At 49.4% G+C, this 15030-nt stretch overlaps 2 protein-coding genes across 3 annotated transcripts in view; both read left to right on the top strand.

Annotated features, from left to right (window-relative positions):
• Positions 1 to 7615, top strand: part of HOXA3 (homeobox A3) — a 20323-nt gene extending 12708 nt beyond the window's left edge. The window contains exons 3-4 of one of the 2 annotated variants that reach the window (XM_012640734.1): positions 3013 to 3658; positions 5093 to 7615. In XM_012640734.1, coding sequence (XP_012496188.1) covers positions 3133 to 3658; positions 5093 to 5901 — 1335 coding nt within the window. In that variant the 5' untranslated portion in view covers positions 3013 to 3132 and the 3' untranslated portion in view covers positions 5902 to 7615. The remainder of the gene's footprint in view (positions 1 to 3012; positions 3659 to 5092) is intronic. The other variant, XM_012640735.1, reaches the window with a different exon arrangement.
• Positions 7616 to 11037: 3422 nt separating this feature from the next.
• HOXA2 (homeobox A2) lies at positions 11038 to 13460 on the top strand. The gene is made up of 2 exons (XM_012640689.1): positions 11038 to 11701; positions 12346 to 13460. Exons 1-2 carry the CDS (start codon positions 11314 to 11316, stop codon positions 13083 to 13085), a joined length of 1128 nt encoding a protein of 375 aa, XP_012496143.1. The 5' UTR covers positions 11038 to 11313; the 3' UTR covers positions 13086 to 13460.
• Positions 13461 to 15030: the final 1570 nt, after the last annotated feature.

Below are 15030 nucleotides of genomic sequence, written 5' to 3'. Positions count from 1 at the left end.
GCGAGGCGGCCACGCTCTGCGCGGCGGTGTCCGGGCCTCGGCATCTCCTGCCTGCCTGGCGTCTCGGCTGATGCTGAGGGTCGGTGCCCATCCCGCGCCGAGGGTACCCGGCCGGGCCGCGGAGCCGGGCCGGGGGCCGGAGCCGGTGCCCGAGCCTGCGCTCGAGCCGCTCGTCAGAAGTTAAGGTAAGCAGGGCCACAACCGGCCGCTCTCAGCGCTGAATGGCGGAGTTTACGTCTCGGTGATTTATGGCTGCAGACTTAAATCTCGGTTCAAGAAGAGTTCACAAGCCGGAGCTTCCTTCTCGGCAGTGACTGATACCCTTACACTTAGAGTTCAGGCCGCTTTCCCATCCCCGCCCCCACCTCTTCCATCTCCTCTAGCGCAGCTTCAACTTTTCTTGGTTGGGAGGAGGAGGAAGGGGACACAGGGACTCTTACCCCAAGTTCCCGCTCAAATTTGGGGTGAGGGAATGCGGAGGAAGAGGAGGGAGTGGAAAGAGGGATGGAGTTCTGGAAGGAATTTGGGCATATCTTCCAGAGAGACAATAGGGGCTTGCTTCCTGCACTCAATTTAGCTTCCTCAACTCTCTTTCAGCTCTTGCACCCAGGGGTTATTGTCCAGAAACAGATTTTTTGGAGGAATCTCCTCCTCTCCCCAGCCCTTGCTTGGGGGTACAAAGCAAAGTTTCCTGGCTGGCAAATCGCCAACTTCTTTACTAGGTTGCAAACTTTGGGGGCTAGGTTGGGGGGGAGGCTTGAGTTCCAAGGTGGTGGTCTGCCAACCTCAAACAATAGGAAAGGCTTTGGTGTCTCAGAGTTGAATTCCTATTTTAAGTTTATGGGGCTATTGTATACTCTTTCATTTTCAAAGATATTTTTGTTATTTTACAAGACAATGCACAGCTTGAAGAAAAGGCTTAAGTAAGCAGCTGGCTGGTAGACTGTGATAATGGATTAGCAAGTCACTAGAAATATTGCATGTTCAAAATCAACTTAATTTTGTTTTATCTAATATCTTGCTGTTCAAGTGTCTAGAGTAATTTTCTTAACCTGATGTTTTATTTTACACAAGCCTGGTATCTAAAAAATTTATAATGGCAGACATTAACACTGCCAAATGTAATAGGAACTGTTTTCTGTGAAAGAAAAGGAAACTGAGACATGAAATTGCTAGTCAGTTTTAAATTTTATTTTATACTGTATTTGCTTTCGTTCATGGTATGTGTAGCTTCTTATCTATTTCCAAAAGAGAAACAATACTCCAGGGCTCATAATAATGCACAAAAACTTAGGATAAGGGATGCTGTAATTTTTAATTGAGGTTCTTGAAAATTAATTGTGTTTGTTTTCCAGATGTTAGTCAGATTGTTGGTTTAATAATGAAATCTAAAGGAAACCATTATTAAAGATGAAATTATAATCATCCACTGGTAGATGCAATACATTATCTTTTTTTTAGTTAACAAAGTATCTGATATTCCTTGAAAACCTGAATAACTCTGGCACTCAGTGCACATAGTTGGGACATGAAATGTAAACCATTTGCTTCATGAATTCTGTTATTATAATTATCTTCAGTGGTCAGAGGAACTAACATGAGAGAGGGAGAATATATGAAACTTAAATGGAACTTTTCTGTGCTGAGAACCAGAGGTTGACCATGCAAAGGTTGAAAACAAAAAGAAAACATAGAATTCACTTCTGCAAACTGATTTCTAAATAAAAGAGAGCTGAGACGGTTTTCAGTTGCTTTTTAGATTTTCAATGTTATCCTTTACTTGGTGTTTCTGAAGCAGGTAAATAGGTCAAGTAACAAATAATCAACAACAACAACAGCACACAAAGATCAGGGAACTCCGGCAGGATTTTATGGCTTGTGCTTCCATCCCTCGTCCCTAGTCCGGAGCCAAATGACCCCCATACATCAAATTACATAGCAGTTTCTAAGACAGAACCTATTATCGTTAAGTTGGAAGGAGAGTTCAAGCCGTGGTCATGGAGATGAACGCTGGTTTTTCAGGTTCCTGGTGGGTTGGTTTTTTCTCTAATCCATCATGTTTTAACAGGTAGAATTTGATAGTTGTCCTGAATAACAGCACCTCAGAAGGTCCAAGGCAGGAGGGTCTGGGAACCTTCTGTAACTAGGGGAAAGGAGGGGGGGCTTGCTGGGAAGTGTCTGAGAAATAGGAAAGGAGTAAAGGAGTAAAGAACTGTCCAGGATTTGAGTTGTGACTTGCTGGATGGGGTGATGTTGTTGGTTCCTCTCCCTACACACCCCCCACCACACACACAGGCAATGTGTTCCACCTAGAGTTTTTTCTCCCCACCTCCTTGGCCACAAGGGGCTCATTTGGAGGAGATAGGTCATATTCCTGAACAAGGGTGGATTAACTGCCTAACAACCTCAGCTTCTGAAGTCCAGCATGGTCCGATAGTGCAATTGTCTGAAATTTTTTTGTGCAAACCTCTCTTGGAGGCAGGAAGGTCCAAGAAGGGGCTAGGTGGGAAGTCACCCTGTTCTTCTGGGAAATAAGAGTTCTAAAGCGGAGACAAAACTGACGACCCAAGTACCCCTTTGCCTCCTTGCCTCTTCCCCAAGATCCTCAGAGGGAGGCTCTCTGGAGGAGGCCAAAGAGCGGAGAGAAAGGGACACCCCAACTTTCTTCCTCCCTGGAAAAGAAGGAACCCAACCCTGTTGCTTTCTAGCCTATCAGGCCTTTCTCCTTTTGGACCCCCGGCTCCCAAGACTCAGCTTCCAGTCCTTACTCATTCTCCTTCTCTCTCCCCGGAAAATCCCCCAACTCCAGACGCAAGTTAAGCAAATATTTGTAGCTGCCAGTAAATTCCAGCGGCTTTTTATAGCGCAGCTCCCTGCGCCCGGGGCCAAGTCGTGCTGCTAAATATTGCTGACCACTTTTTCTTTTATGGCTTTCATGTCACTTAGCTATTGAGAGTAAGATGGATTTGCGCGGAGCCCTCACCGCGCTACGCTTCTCACCCCCACCCCCAGGTCTGCGCTGGGCGGCCATTGGCGGCGGAGCGTCACGTGACCGCGGGGGCGTGCCAATGTGCGCCCTCACGGGTGTCAAGCCCCCGTCAGAGTGTGCGATCAAGATCGTGAAACAACGCGATGCAAAAAGCGACCTACTACGACAGCTCGGCGATCTACGGTGGCTACCCCTACCAAGCAGCCAACGGGTTCCCTTATAATGCCAGTCAGCAGCCGTACCCGGCGTCCGCAGCTCTCGGCGCCGACGGCGAGTACCACCGACCCGCCTGTTCACTCCAGTCTCCCGTCAGCGCTGGGGGCCACCCTAAGGCGCACGAGCTGAGTGAAGCGTGCCTGCGCACCCTCAGCGGCCCGCCCAGCCAGCCCCCAGGCCTGGGCGAGACGCCCCTGCCCCCGCCGCCGCCCCAGGCCGCGCCCCCTGCACCACAGCCGCCGCAGCCCCCACCGCAGCCCCCAGCACCCACCCCTGCCGCGCCCCCGCCCCCCTCTTCTGTCTCCCCACCTCAGAATGCCAGCAGCAACCCCGCCCCCGCCAGCGCGGCCAAGAGCCCCCTGCTCAACTCGCCCACCGTGGCCAAACAAATCTTCCCCTGGATGAAAGAGTCTCGGCAAAATACAAAGCAGAAAACCAGCAGCTCCAGCTCAGGTAAAGGAGTGCCTTCTGGAGGAGAGTTCTCTGGCCTGGTTCCCAGCCCCCAAGCTGCTTTGCTGCCATGTCCAGCAAAATCTAGGAGCTCTGGAACATTTCCAGGAATTCACTACTTCTTACACCCCACCCCCAAGAAAAAAGGTTTCCAGAGTCTTTGCAACTTAGAGAGGTGGTAGAGCTTTGTGGACTGGGAAACCCCAGAGACCTGATGGGAGTCTCTCTGGACCTTTGCAAGGGCCAGTGGGGCCTAATGCAGTTGGAACCCCTTGTTCCACTTTTGGAATTAGGACTCTAGGCAGAATCAACCTGAGCTCCACTGTCTGTCTTTTTAGCACAGCTCCTCTATTCTAATGAAATAGTGACATCCTCTCCGTACTGAAATGTGGCAGAATAAAAGCAGGTCTAATCACCCTTCAAAACAGAATCAATGCTTTTCCTATAATCGGAGCCAATTTTTTGCTCCAGCAGATGGAGTGGCTGCCTTACCTCTGGGAAGACCCTGCTCAGACTTAGTACAATGAAAGCAGCCAGAGATCTCCTGGGAGAGGGGATGAGGACTTGTCATCCTAATGGGAACCACATGGGCCTCCTGGAACTGGACTCCAATGGAGGAAAAGCCCCAGGCTTTGGACTTCCTAGCATTTTGGTTACCTCTGCCCCTGCATTCTCCAGTTGCCAGTGCTCTGCTCTGGGCCTGAGCATCTTGGACCTCCAAAGCCAGGATTTGGGAGGCCAAGGCGGTCAGGAGGGCACAAGATTAGTGCGCAGAAGCTGGGAGCTGAGGAAGGCTGCTTGATGACATAAAGAACCCTAATGAATAAGACCCAGCATGAGGGGCCTAGGTCTCCCACCAGAAATGAATACTTTCAATGGGATCTCTTTCTTGGGGCAGAGAAGGCCTTTCAGTTTGGGATTTTTACTCTACCCATCTCCTGTGGGTAGATAGAAATAAGTTGAAGCTACTGCCTAATCATTCAGTCAAACAGTGAGGGAGGGAAAGAAGGTTTTGAGTGTGGGACACCTTAAGTGTCCCACATTTCAGTTATTGTGAAGGGAATAAAGATGGTGAGACCTGCCCACTGGGAGCTTGTTGTCTGATAGACCCAAAAGATCAGTATGTAAGTCAGAAAGTTAATAGCTCCACAAAGGAAATATAGACCAGAAGATCAAACTGGGGCTTTTGCTTTTCTGTGCCATCCCGGTGGAGAAGCCTATGATTAGGCCCTTGGCTGAATGAGGGACTAGTTACCTGCACTGTTTCCCCCACCAGGAGAGAGGATAGCACCTAGTTCTTACTTCTCTCTGGGCGGGGACAAAAGGAGGACTGGATATGTGGAGCCTGGAGGAAGTGGGGGCCAGGCTGGGTCAGGGGCTAGGCGGGGCCGCGGACAGTCCTTGACGCCGCTGTTCCTCTCACCTATGTTCTCGCAGGCGAGAGCTGCGCTGGCGACAAGAGCCCGCCTGGGCAGGCTTCATCCAAGCGCGCGCGCACGGCCTACACGAGCGCGCAGCTGGTGGAGCTGGAGAAGGAGTTCCACTTCAACCGCTATCTGTGCCGGCCGCGCCGGGTGGAGATGGCCAACCTGCTGAACCTCACCGAGCGCCAGATCAAGATCTGGTTCCAGAATCGCCGCATGAAGTACAAAAAGGATCAGAAGGGCAAGGGCATGCTAACGTCGTCAGGGGGCCAGTCCCCAAGTCGCAGTCCTGTGCCCCCTGGCGCAGGAGGCTATCTGAACTCTATGCATTCGCTGGTCAACAGCGTCCCATATGAGCCCCAGTCGCCCCCGCCCTTCTCCAAGCCCCCCCAGGGCGCCTACGGGCTGCCCCCTGCCTCCTACCCGGCGCCTCTGCCCAGCTGCGCGCCCCCGCCACCTCCACAGAAGCGCTACAACACAGCGGCGGGGGCCGGTGCAGGGGGCACCCCTGACTATGACCCACACGCTCATGGCCTGCAGGGCAACAGCAGCTATGGGACCCCACACTTACAGGGAAGCCCCGTCTTCGTGGGGGGCAGCTATGTGGAACCCATGAGCAACTCTGGGCCTGCCCTCTTTGGCCTAACTCACCTCCCCCACGCTGCCTCCGGCGCCATGGACTACGCGAGCGGTGGGCCGCTGGGAAGCGGCCACCACCATGGGCCAGGGCCGGGGGAGCCGCACCCCACCTACACGGACCTTACCGCCCACCATCCTTCTCAGGGAAGAATTCAGGAAGCGCCCAAGCTCACCCACCTGTGATGGTGGGCTCGGGGCTACGCGCCAGGAGAGTCTCCCCCTACCCCTCCACCTTTCTTCTTTGGTTGCTTTTTTTTAAGGTTCTTCCTGCCCTTCCGTTTTCTCTCTCCTCTCTCTGCTCCCCCCACTCCCTTCCCCGTCCACCCCCCAACCTTGGTAACGCGTTTTTATAGTTTATGTGACGTAGCAATCTTGGTTGCTGGAATGGCTGTCAGTATCAGTAGCGATATTTATCTCTTCCCGCCCCTAGCTTGGCCGCTGGCCCTGCACCCTTTACCTTCTCCACTCTTTGATCAGAAACAGGGTATATGAACAAATTTTCTAGTCGAGTTTTCAATGTGAATTTGTTCGTACATTATGGCTCCCGAGGGGAAGCGATTACTTTTTTTTTAATTTTTCGTTTTTTAAAATTGCACTTCTTGTAAAGAGCGAGAAAAAAAATCAAAGGCGCTTTGAAACAGGGGCTCCCTGTGCAAGGATGATTAAGTGTACGTCTTTCCGTGTGTGTATGCTGGTGAACAGTCAGATTTATTTATATTTTTTTGCAAGCATTGAATAATCTAAGTTTTAAATATTATTTATCCCCATCCGTTTGTATTTATATTAAAGAAATTCTGTACCCTGATTGTTCAGAAGGGTTCTTGGGCCTTTTGTTCAATGGTGTGTTGGCGTACATAGAAATTTTTTTATTTGAAAGGGAAATATAATTCCTTTATAAAAACGGTAATGATGCAATAAAACCAGAGAGGATTCAGCTTTTGAAAACAGTGGTTTAGGTTTGTAACATCCGGCAAAAATGAAAAAACGGTCTGTAAACGCGAAAACTGCTAGATTTGTTTTGAGAGTTCTACAATCCTTGCTGCTCACATTCTGAGAAACAAAACAAAAAATAAAGTTTTTATTCTGAATAATATCCGTGTTTAGATGGGGTTCTTTGGCCCAAGACCGAGGGTCTGCGTGGAATTTAGGCGGAGGCGAGCTGGCGGAGCAGGCTGTGCGCGGCAGCCCACCAGCTCCGGCTCCGGCTCCGGCGTTGGGGCCTGGCAAGGCAGCTCGCCTGGAAGCTCGAATTCTCCGGACGGCGGCTGGGGTCCTGTTGGCGGCAGCTCCGGCAATGTCTTGCAGCGGGCCCGCTGGGCTGCCTGGTTCCCAGCTGCTGCGGGGGCAGGCGGAGGACTCAGGGGCTGCCCAAGCTGTAGACCGAAGAAACAAAGGCAGCCAGGCCCGAGCGGCAGCGGGGAGCTCACAGGTGCTGGGCAGCCCCGCCGGCAAATAACGCAGGACGGTCTTCTCTTCCACGCTCTTCCTCGGGTCGAAGTGGACCAGCCTACGCCTTAACCCGGGAAGTAGCCATCCGCGCAGAGGATGCCGAGCACTTTCCAGGAGCAATCGGACTTTTGGTCTCCTCAGGGGATGCTTCGCGGTCCAGTATTGCGCCAGGAGGAAAGAATGGCTCCTAAGGTCCCTACGCGGAGAGAAGCAGTTTGAACCGGACTGAGGCTCACTCAGGTCTCCAGCAAAAGGAGGGCCGTGGAGCCCTTCCCTGTGCTGCCTGAATCCCAGCATCAGCTTCCTCCTGAATTTAGTATTTGGCATTCTCTGGATTTATTTCCTCTCCTTCTTCCCTCCCTGCTTTCTTTTTATGACCCCAGGGGGAGGGGGAGAGAGTAAGGAGATTGGTATCTTTCTAATAAAAATACAGTTATATAAGTACTTCTTTCATTTGATGCTACAGGAGCTAAATATTACATTCACCCCTGGATTTAAGATAGGGCTGCCTACTGACTGGCTGGTAGAGGCAAAGGCAGGCACAGTAAATCGAAATATTTTCATCTTAAGATTGAAGGATTGCTCGGAGAAGGAACCAAACTCAGAAAATGCAAACCTCAGACCTGCATCCCCATCATCACCCCGCACAGAGATGGAAGTGAGGAACTGCCTTCGTCTGGGGATCAGGAGCATCTGACGTGAGAAATAAACCCCATTCTCCCTGGATTGTATCTTTCAGAGGCAGAAGTGAAAAATATCGCCATTTTGTTTGCAATTCAAAATATCCATCATCACGGCCTCTATCTTCCCCCGGAGAAGCTCTCTCAGATGATCCCTAGAAGCAGGCAATGAAGCCATATCTGGGTACCTACTGGGTTCCCACGAGCTTCTTTTAGGGAACCTCCTCACGTTTTAAGAAAAAGGATGAAAAGCCAGGCACTCTAGAGAGCTGAGTGTTTCTCTCACACCCAGAAGTGCTTTCCCCACATTTGTCCTGAGGCCCCTGATGTATATATTCTTTCTTTTTAAAGAGTTTGGACTATGGAAAAGGTGGATTTGTTCCCCCCACCCCAACCTCCCTTCTGAAATATGGCGCCCACCTCATAAATGCAGAGGCTGGACAACCAGTCTTTGTGAGGACTGGAGCTTCCGCCTTTTGGTTGTTCACGCTGAGCAGATACAGGAGTCTTCTTTTAAGTAATCATTTTAAAGCATAGTATAACATTACCTGGGAAAATAAGGAACAGTGGGGTGGGGTGGGGTGGGAGGGAGGAGGAGGAGAGAGAGAGAAAGAGAGACAGAGAGATCTCCACCCAAGGATGAAAATCTTTCAGGAATACACTATTGGAACCCATTTCTGAAATCTACTCTTTAGCTGAGGGAAGAATGGTTTGGAGGCTTCCTCCTTCCCTCAGGACAGAGATTTTTAAATGAGATTCTAATATGATTTCCCAAATCTTGCCAGTCAAGACATTCATTTTGGCTTTCAAAGAAAAAATATCGATCTCATCCCCAGCTTCCTAGATATTAAAAAGAAATCCTTATTAAAATACCTTCTGAGTTAAAGTAATAGATTTGGGGAAGATTTTAGTGTTGAGTGGTCAAAGAAAAGCGTTTTCTTCCAGATGGTATTTGAATTAAGGCGGCCGAGGCAGGCAGAATGCTCTCACCCACGCAGCCCCTGACAAAGCCTCAGAGATATGGGGGCAGCGCTGCTTGCTCTCTGCAACCCCCTCCCCTTAACCCCTCAATATTTTTTGGTAAAAACAATGCCAAAAGCCGCCATCCCACAGTCCATACAGCACCTTTCCTAAAAGCAGCCTTATAACCCTTTCCGCTGCCAAAAAATATTTTTTAAAAGCCTAGTTTTCCTTGTTTACTTGCGTTTCCTGCTCTCCTCTTTGCTCGGCCACATTTGATCTTGGAAAGAGCTCGAAGCTGAAATGTGTTCTTAAGGGCCAGAAGCTGTCAAGGCTTTTGGTGAGCAAGATTGATCGCACCCAGACTTCCTTCAGAGCTTTGTTTGGAATAAAAGCAAGAAAACTGAAAAACCTCGCATTTTCCAAAATAGCGTCCCTATCCGTAAGGCAATGCTCTGGGCTAGTCATCGATGTAGGCCACTTTATATCTAATTTCCAACCCCAAACCCCCTTTGATGCCGGCCTCAGAGATGGAGTCAGTCTTTCTTGTTTTCTACATAGATTTTTCTCCCCTGCCAAACTCTCTCTCCCTGGCCATCAGAATGATTTATTTTCCTGCCACTGATGCCTGCCGGCCTGGGGGAGTCTGATCACTTGGTCCATTTCAAAGGAAGCAAAAGCGAATCACCATCCTCAGGGTTTGGGGGGCAAAAGAGGTACCTTAAGATCTATCTCTCTCAGCCTCCTCCCCTCTTTCTGGCTTGGTGGATTTTTAAAAAAGTTATTGCTTGGTACCTAAAGGTGTTATCTTTTGAACCCTCCAGCACCATCCAAGATGCACTCAGTCTCAAGTCTCCGAATTGGAAAAAAAGAGAGAATGAAGGAGAACGAGAACGTTTATAATTCCTCCTTGTGTAACCTCCTTTCCCCTGCAGTGCAATTTCCCCGCAACAAAACCTGGGTGCAAACATCCCTGCTGCCCAAGGATGGGGAAGGTGTGGGAGGCAATTCGGGCTGCCAGGGAGCACTTGCTGCTTGCTGTATCTGAACCAACCAGCCCCCAATCAGAGCGACAAGGACAAGGAGAAGAAGCGTAGAGGAGAGAGAGAGAGAGAGAGAGAGAGAGAGAGAGAAAGAGAGAGAGAGAGAGGGAGAGAGAGAAGGAAGCGTCTTCTTCCCTGCTGGTAACTTCCAACAGACTTCCTGGAACACGGAAATACTCACCGCACCCGAGCCCTACGGGTATGAAACCCAGAATGCCAGGAGCCGCACTCGTCCGCTCGGGGCGGCATTTCTTTGGCTGGCCGCCGCCCTGGCTACGGGGATTTGGACACATGGACCTGGGGTTGCTGTCTCTCTTGGCTCATGCATCTGTCTTTCTTGAGCCAGTCCTGAGAAGTTGACGGCGTAGGAAGGTCGGGAAGCTTCGAGAGCCTCCTCCTGTTTTCCGCTTCCCGCCGGAGACAGATGCAAAGCTGCCCGGGAATAGCCGGCTAACAATGGGCCGGGGGCGCAGACTCCAGGCTGGACATTAGGAGGGGGGCGAGGGGCTGTGGGGAGAAGGAGAGTCGGACAGAAGGGAGAGAGGGAGGGGGAAAGGGGAGAAGAGGAAAAAGAGGGAAAGACAGAAAAGGAAAACAGAGAGAGATCAGTTCTGAGATCCAGGAACCGGTTTTAGAAAAAGTGAGGGAGGAAAAGGGAAAGAAAAGGGAAATGCCCCCCAAATCTTTCTTCTCTTCTCTCTCCATCTCTCCATCTCTCCCTCCTTCTCTCCTCTCCTCTCTCCCTCTGCTCCTTCCTCCTGCCTTAACTGAACTTATGTGGCTGGGATGCGGGGCCCTCGGGTGTCAAAACTTTGAAGATTAATGGATTACTTTGTTAATGACTGCAGGCGTCAGACTGAGGTGCTTAAATGATTTGTGAGGTGCGAGGAGTCTTCCCGACAGTCCCAAACAATGCGCGGAGTGTGCGGGGGAGGCAGAGGGCAGCGGCCGGCGGGACCGGCATCAGGGCTCACGCTCACACACGCTCACATACACTCCCAACACACCAGATCCCTGCTGATCAGGAGGTGGGCAGGCACCCTCACCCCCACGCACTCCCGGGCATCCCCACCCACACCCACTATATGTATTTTTGCCATGAAAAAAAAAGTGTAAATAAAGCCTCGCTGGCCCCCAATGAGGCGTTCCTTCCCGACTTTTTTGGATCAATCAAACAGACAGTGGCTTCTTTTGATTAAAGCCCAAATTGTCATTGGGCAGAAGCAATCATGTGACAGCCAATTCGGTCCAATTTCAACCTTGTCTCCATGAATTCAATAGTTTAATAGTAGCGCGGTCCCCATACGGCTGTAATCAGTGAATTAGAAAAAAAACACCCCAGCAGCGATCTTCTATGATAGATTTTTTTTTCCACGGCGCTCGCCTTTTTCCTGGGTCTTGCCCCCCCAAAGCCCCTCCAAAAGAGGGAACTTTTTATCCGAGGGGGCTCCAAGGAGAAGGCCATGAATTACGAATTTGAGCGAGAGATTGGTTTTATCAATAGCCAGCCGTCGCTCGCTGAGTGCCTGACATCTTTTCCCCCTGTCGCTGATACATTTCAAAGTTCATCAATCAAGACCTCGACGCTTTCACACTCGACACTGATTCCTCCTCCTTTTGAGCAGACCATTCCCAGCCTGAACCCGGGCAGTCACCCTCGCCACGGCGCTGGCGGCCGCCCCAAGCCGAGCCCCGCGGGCAGCCGCGGTAGCCCGGTGCCCGCCGGCGCCCTGCAGCCACCGGAGTACCCCTGGATGAAGGAGAAGAAGGCGGCCAAGAAAACCGCGCTGCCGCCGGCTGCCGCCACCGCAGCCACCGCCACCACCGGCCCTGCTTGCCTCGGCCACAAAGGTCAGTCCAAAGACTTGGCCCCAGGTCCCCAGGACCCTGTTCCCTCTCTGGGCTGCCCCGAGAGCGGTGGTTGGGGGAGGGGAGCGTGGGTTGGGAGAGAAGGGGGAGAGGGAGAGATGCTTGGTTGCCTTTTCCCTGCCCCTGTGGGCTCAGGAGTGGGTTTGATGGAGAGGAAAGGGTATCCTATGCTCCACAACGAGATATATATTTTTAAGAAGGGAGGGGGGGAAACTTTTCCTAACTTGTGTAATGTGGGATGATTTATTTGAGTTGGAACTGACCTCCTCTTGTCTAGTTGTCCTAGAGTTTGGCTTTTTGACAGTAATGAAGAGTGATAGATCGCTCTTGCTCAGCTAAGCAGCTGATGCATTAATTATAAATTGTGTTGTGGCTAATATAAAGTTTGCTCCCGGATGAAGAGGTTGGGGGGAGCTACAGGCATGAATCTGATAGAGGTGGAGGAGATGGGGTCTCCCCAGGCTGGGCTCCCAGGAAAGCAGCACAATAGCTCTACTGCATCCAGGGGCGGCCATTTTGTTGCAGTTGATCTTTTCTGCTATATTTATTCTCCAGTGGAATAACCCCGCTCGGACCCCACCATCTCCAACTGTGCGTGTGTCTCTTGTTGGTTTCCCTTTCCGCAGAATCCCTGGAAATCGCCGATGGCAGCGGCGGGGGATCGCGGCGCCTGAGAACTGCTTACACCAACACGCAGCTTTTAGAGCTGGAAAAAGAATTTCATTTCAACAAGTACCTTTGCAGACCCCGAAGGGTGGAGATTGCAGCGCTGCTGGATTTGACTGAGAGACAAGTGAAAGTGTGGTTTCAGAACCGGAGGATGAAGCACAAGAGACAGACCCAGTGCAAGGAGAACCAAAACAGCGAAGGGAAATTTAAAAGCCTGGAGGACTCCGAGAAAGTAGAGGAGGACGAGGAAGAGAAGTCGCTGTTTGAGCAAGCCCTTAGCGTCTCCGGGGCCCTTCTGGAGAGGGAAGGTTACACTTTTCAGCAAAATGCCCTCTCTCAGCAGCAGGCTCCCAATGGACACAATGGCGACTCCCAAAGTTTCCCAGTTTCGCCTTTAACCAGCAATGAGAAAAATCTGAAACATTTTCAGCACCAGTCACCCACTGTTCCTAACTGCTTGTCAACAATGGGCCAGAACTGTGGAGCTGGCCTAAACAATGACAGTCCCGAGGCCCTCGAGGTCCCCTCTTTGCAGGACTTTAACGTTTTCTCCACAGATTCCTGCCTGCAGCTTTCAGATGCAGTCTCGCCCAGTTTGCCCGGTTCCCTCGACAGTCCCGTAGATATTTCAGCTGACAGCTTTGACTTTTTTACAGACACACTCACCACAATCGACTTGCAGCATCTGAATTACTAAAAACATTAAAGCAAAACACAGCATCACAAAACAAAAACCCCCTTGACCAGGTGGTTTTGCCTTCTTTTATTCTGAGAGTTGATTTTTATTTTATTTTCTTCCTGACCTACCCCCTCCCTCCTTAAAACGTTGAGGATTTTGTTTAGTGATTCCCCTGACTCGGTTTCAGAGCCATCTCTTACAGATTATTTGGGAGTTTCAGTTGTTTTAAACTTAATCCAAGAACCCTCTATGTGATTTCCTAAGAGCAATATATGAGGCCTGCAAGAAAGTGATCATATAATTGTATCTTCACTTTCTTTTTATTTTTGTATTACACTAGGATGCATTGTCATGCGTATTTTTGGTAGAATAAATTCTCCTTTGCTATAAGTAGCTTTCTTATTTTTCTCCCCCTCTTTCTCAAGGCTCTTAACAGTTTATTTTTCTTCTTTTAGTCTAACTTGGTAAATAAAATTCTGGTCATAATTTATCTTCTTTTTCAATTTTAGTATATTTATTAAGGCGGCATGTTCAAAGTCTTCGATAGAGAGCAAAAAAAAAAAAAAAGCCAGAAAATGGCTAGGGCTTCTGACAAGTGTTTTTGTTTTGTTTTGTTTTTATTTTTGTTTTTTGTTTTTGAAAGGAATCGAGTTGGTTTTCAGTGTACAGGTTCAAGCCATAGATTAAAATTGGTAATAGAAACAAGATTGGGCAGCCTAAGATTTGGGCCAAGCCCAAGCTCTTGAAAGTAGAGAAATAAAGTGCCTACAGAAACCCCCAACTTCAGGAATGTGTAACATGGAGTTTCTCTAACAAGCTACCAGTGTCCAGGTCAATAACTAAGTTATCAACAACTCATTTATTTATACACTTTTATACACGTTTGTTTCAAACATCTACATTTCAACTCCCTTCCCCACAAATCCCTGCACATTCTCAGTGTGGACGATTAATCTCCCAGCTGTTGATGGGTTCAGGCAAAACAGACCTAAAAGATAGAGAAAAACAAAAATAAAACAAAACATTGGTTACTAGGCTGGAAAATGCACTTAAGAAAAGGTTCTTTCCAATCCTCTGGTCCAGTCATTTTAGGATTCTTTTTTCAGGGTCAGAAAAATCAATATTTCATTCTTAAATTTGTTTACATTGCTAATAATGGATCATTAAAGCTTTGTCAGGTTAGCAAGTTGAAATTTTAAATAGAATGTTTCTGCACCCCAGGTTATAAATTAACCCAGTTTCTAGAGAGAGAAAGAGTAAAAGCACTTTAAATGAAATATCAATAAAATATGATCTAGGGTATGTTACTGGGTTGTTCTGTTTTTTTCCCCCTTTCTTATGTCTCTCCATATTTATTTTTCCATTTCTGAGCTCTGTTCTGATCGCTACTTACCGTGAGAAAACGAAGCATGTAAGCAACATGAGTGTGGGGCGGGTTGATTAAAGAAGCCAGCTCTTAACAGCAAAGACTTGGAAGTTGCAATGAAATTGCAGTCTTTCTTGTTTGTTCCCTATCTTCCCTCAGCCCTTCACCAGCTAAATCCCAGCAGCGGCTGAAGGGTGTGGGGACTGCGGTCGGTTTCCGGCCACAGGCTCAGCGCCGAGCAGGGCGTCCGGGCCCGGCCAGGGCTGCGCCGCTCCTGGATGCGATTCGTCCTGGGCTCATAAATCAAACGCTTTCTATGAATGAGAATGTCATCAAAGAGATCAATTGCAGGAACACATGCACAAATAAAAATCCTCTTACGTATTTGCCGGGGATCCCCGTCCGAAAGCATTAAGTTAGAAGGCGTTTAGTCATAATTCATTTTTATTGCTCTCTTAAAACAACAGCTTGGCTGAGCCGCGGATGCCATGAACAGCTCCGGGCCTCGGTGGCGTTTTGTTTCCTCCTCGCTCCTTTTCTTTCTAGTAGAAGAGCCCTCAAAGAGGCGCTTTGAGCCAAGCGAGCTGCTTGCAGATG

Source organism: Propithecus coquereli, unplaced genomic scaffold (assembly GCF_000956105.1).
Source record: "Propithecus coquereli isolate 6110/MARCELLA unplaced genomic scaffold, Pcoq_1.0 Scaffold156, whole genome shotgun sequence".
Lineage (NCBI taxonomy): Eukaryota > Metazoa > Chordata > Mammalia > Primates > Indriidae > Propithecus > Propithecus coquereli.
The sequence above is the reverse complement of the archived record's forward strand: the minus strand, read 5'-3'. Positions and strand labels throughout refer to the sequence as shown.

Excerpts from the sequence above, each read along its gene's own strand:
- HOXA2 (XM_012640689.1), top strand. The coding sequence starts at position 11,314 with ATGAATTACGAATTTGAGCGAGAGATTGGTTTTATCAATAGCCAGCCG. Across the intron at positions 11,702-12,345 it reads TGCTTGCCTCGGCCACAAAG|AATCCCTGGAAATCGCCGAT; the intron begins GTCAGTCCAAAG and ends CCCTTTCCGCAG.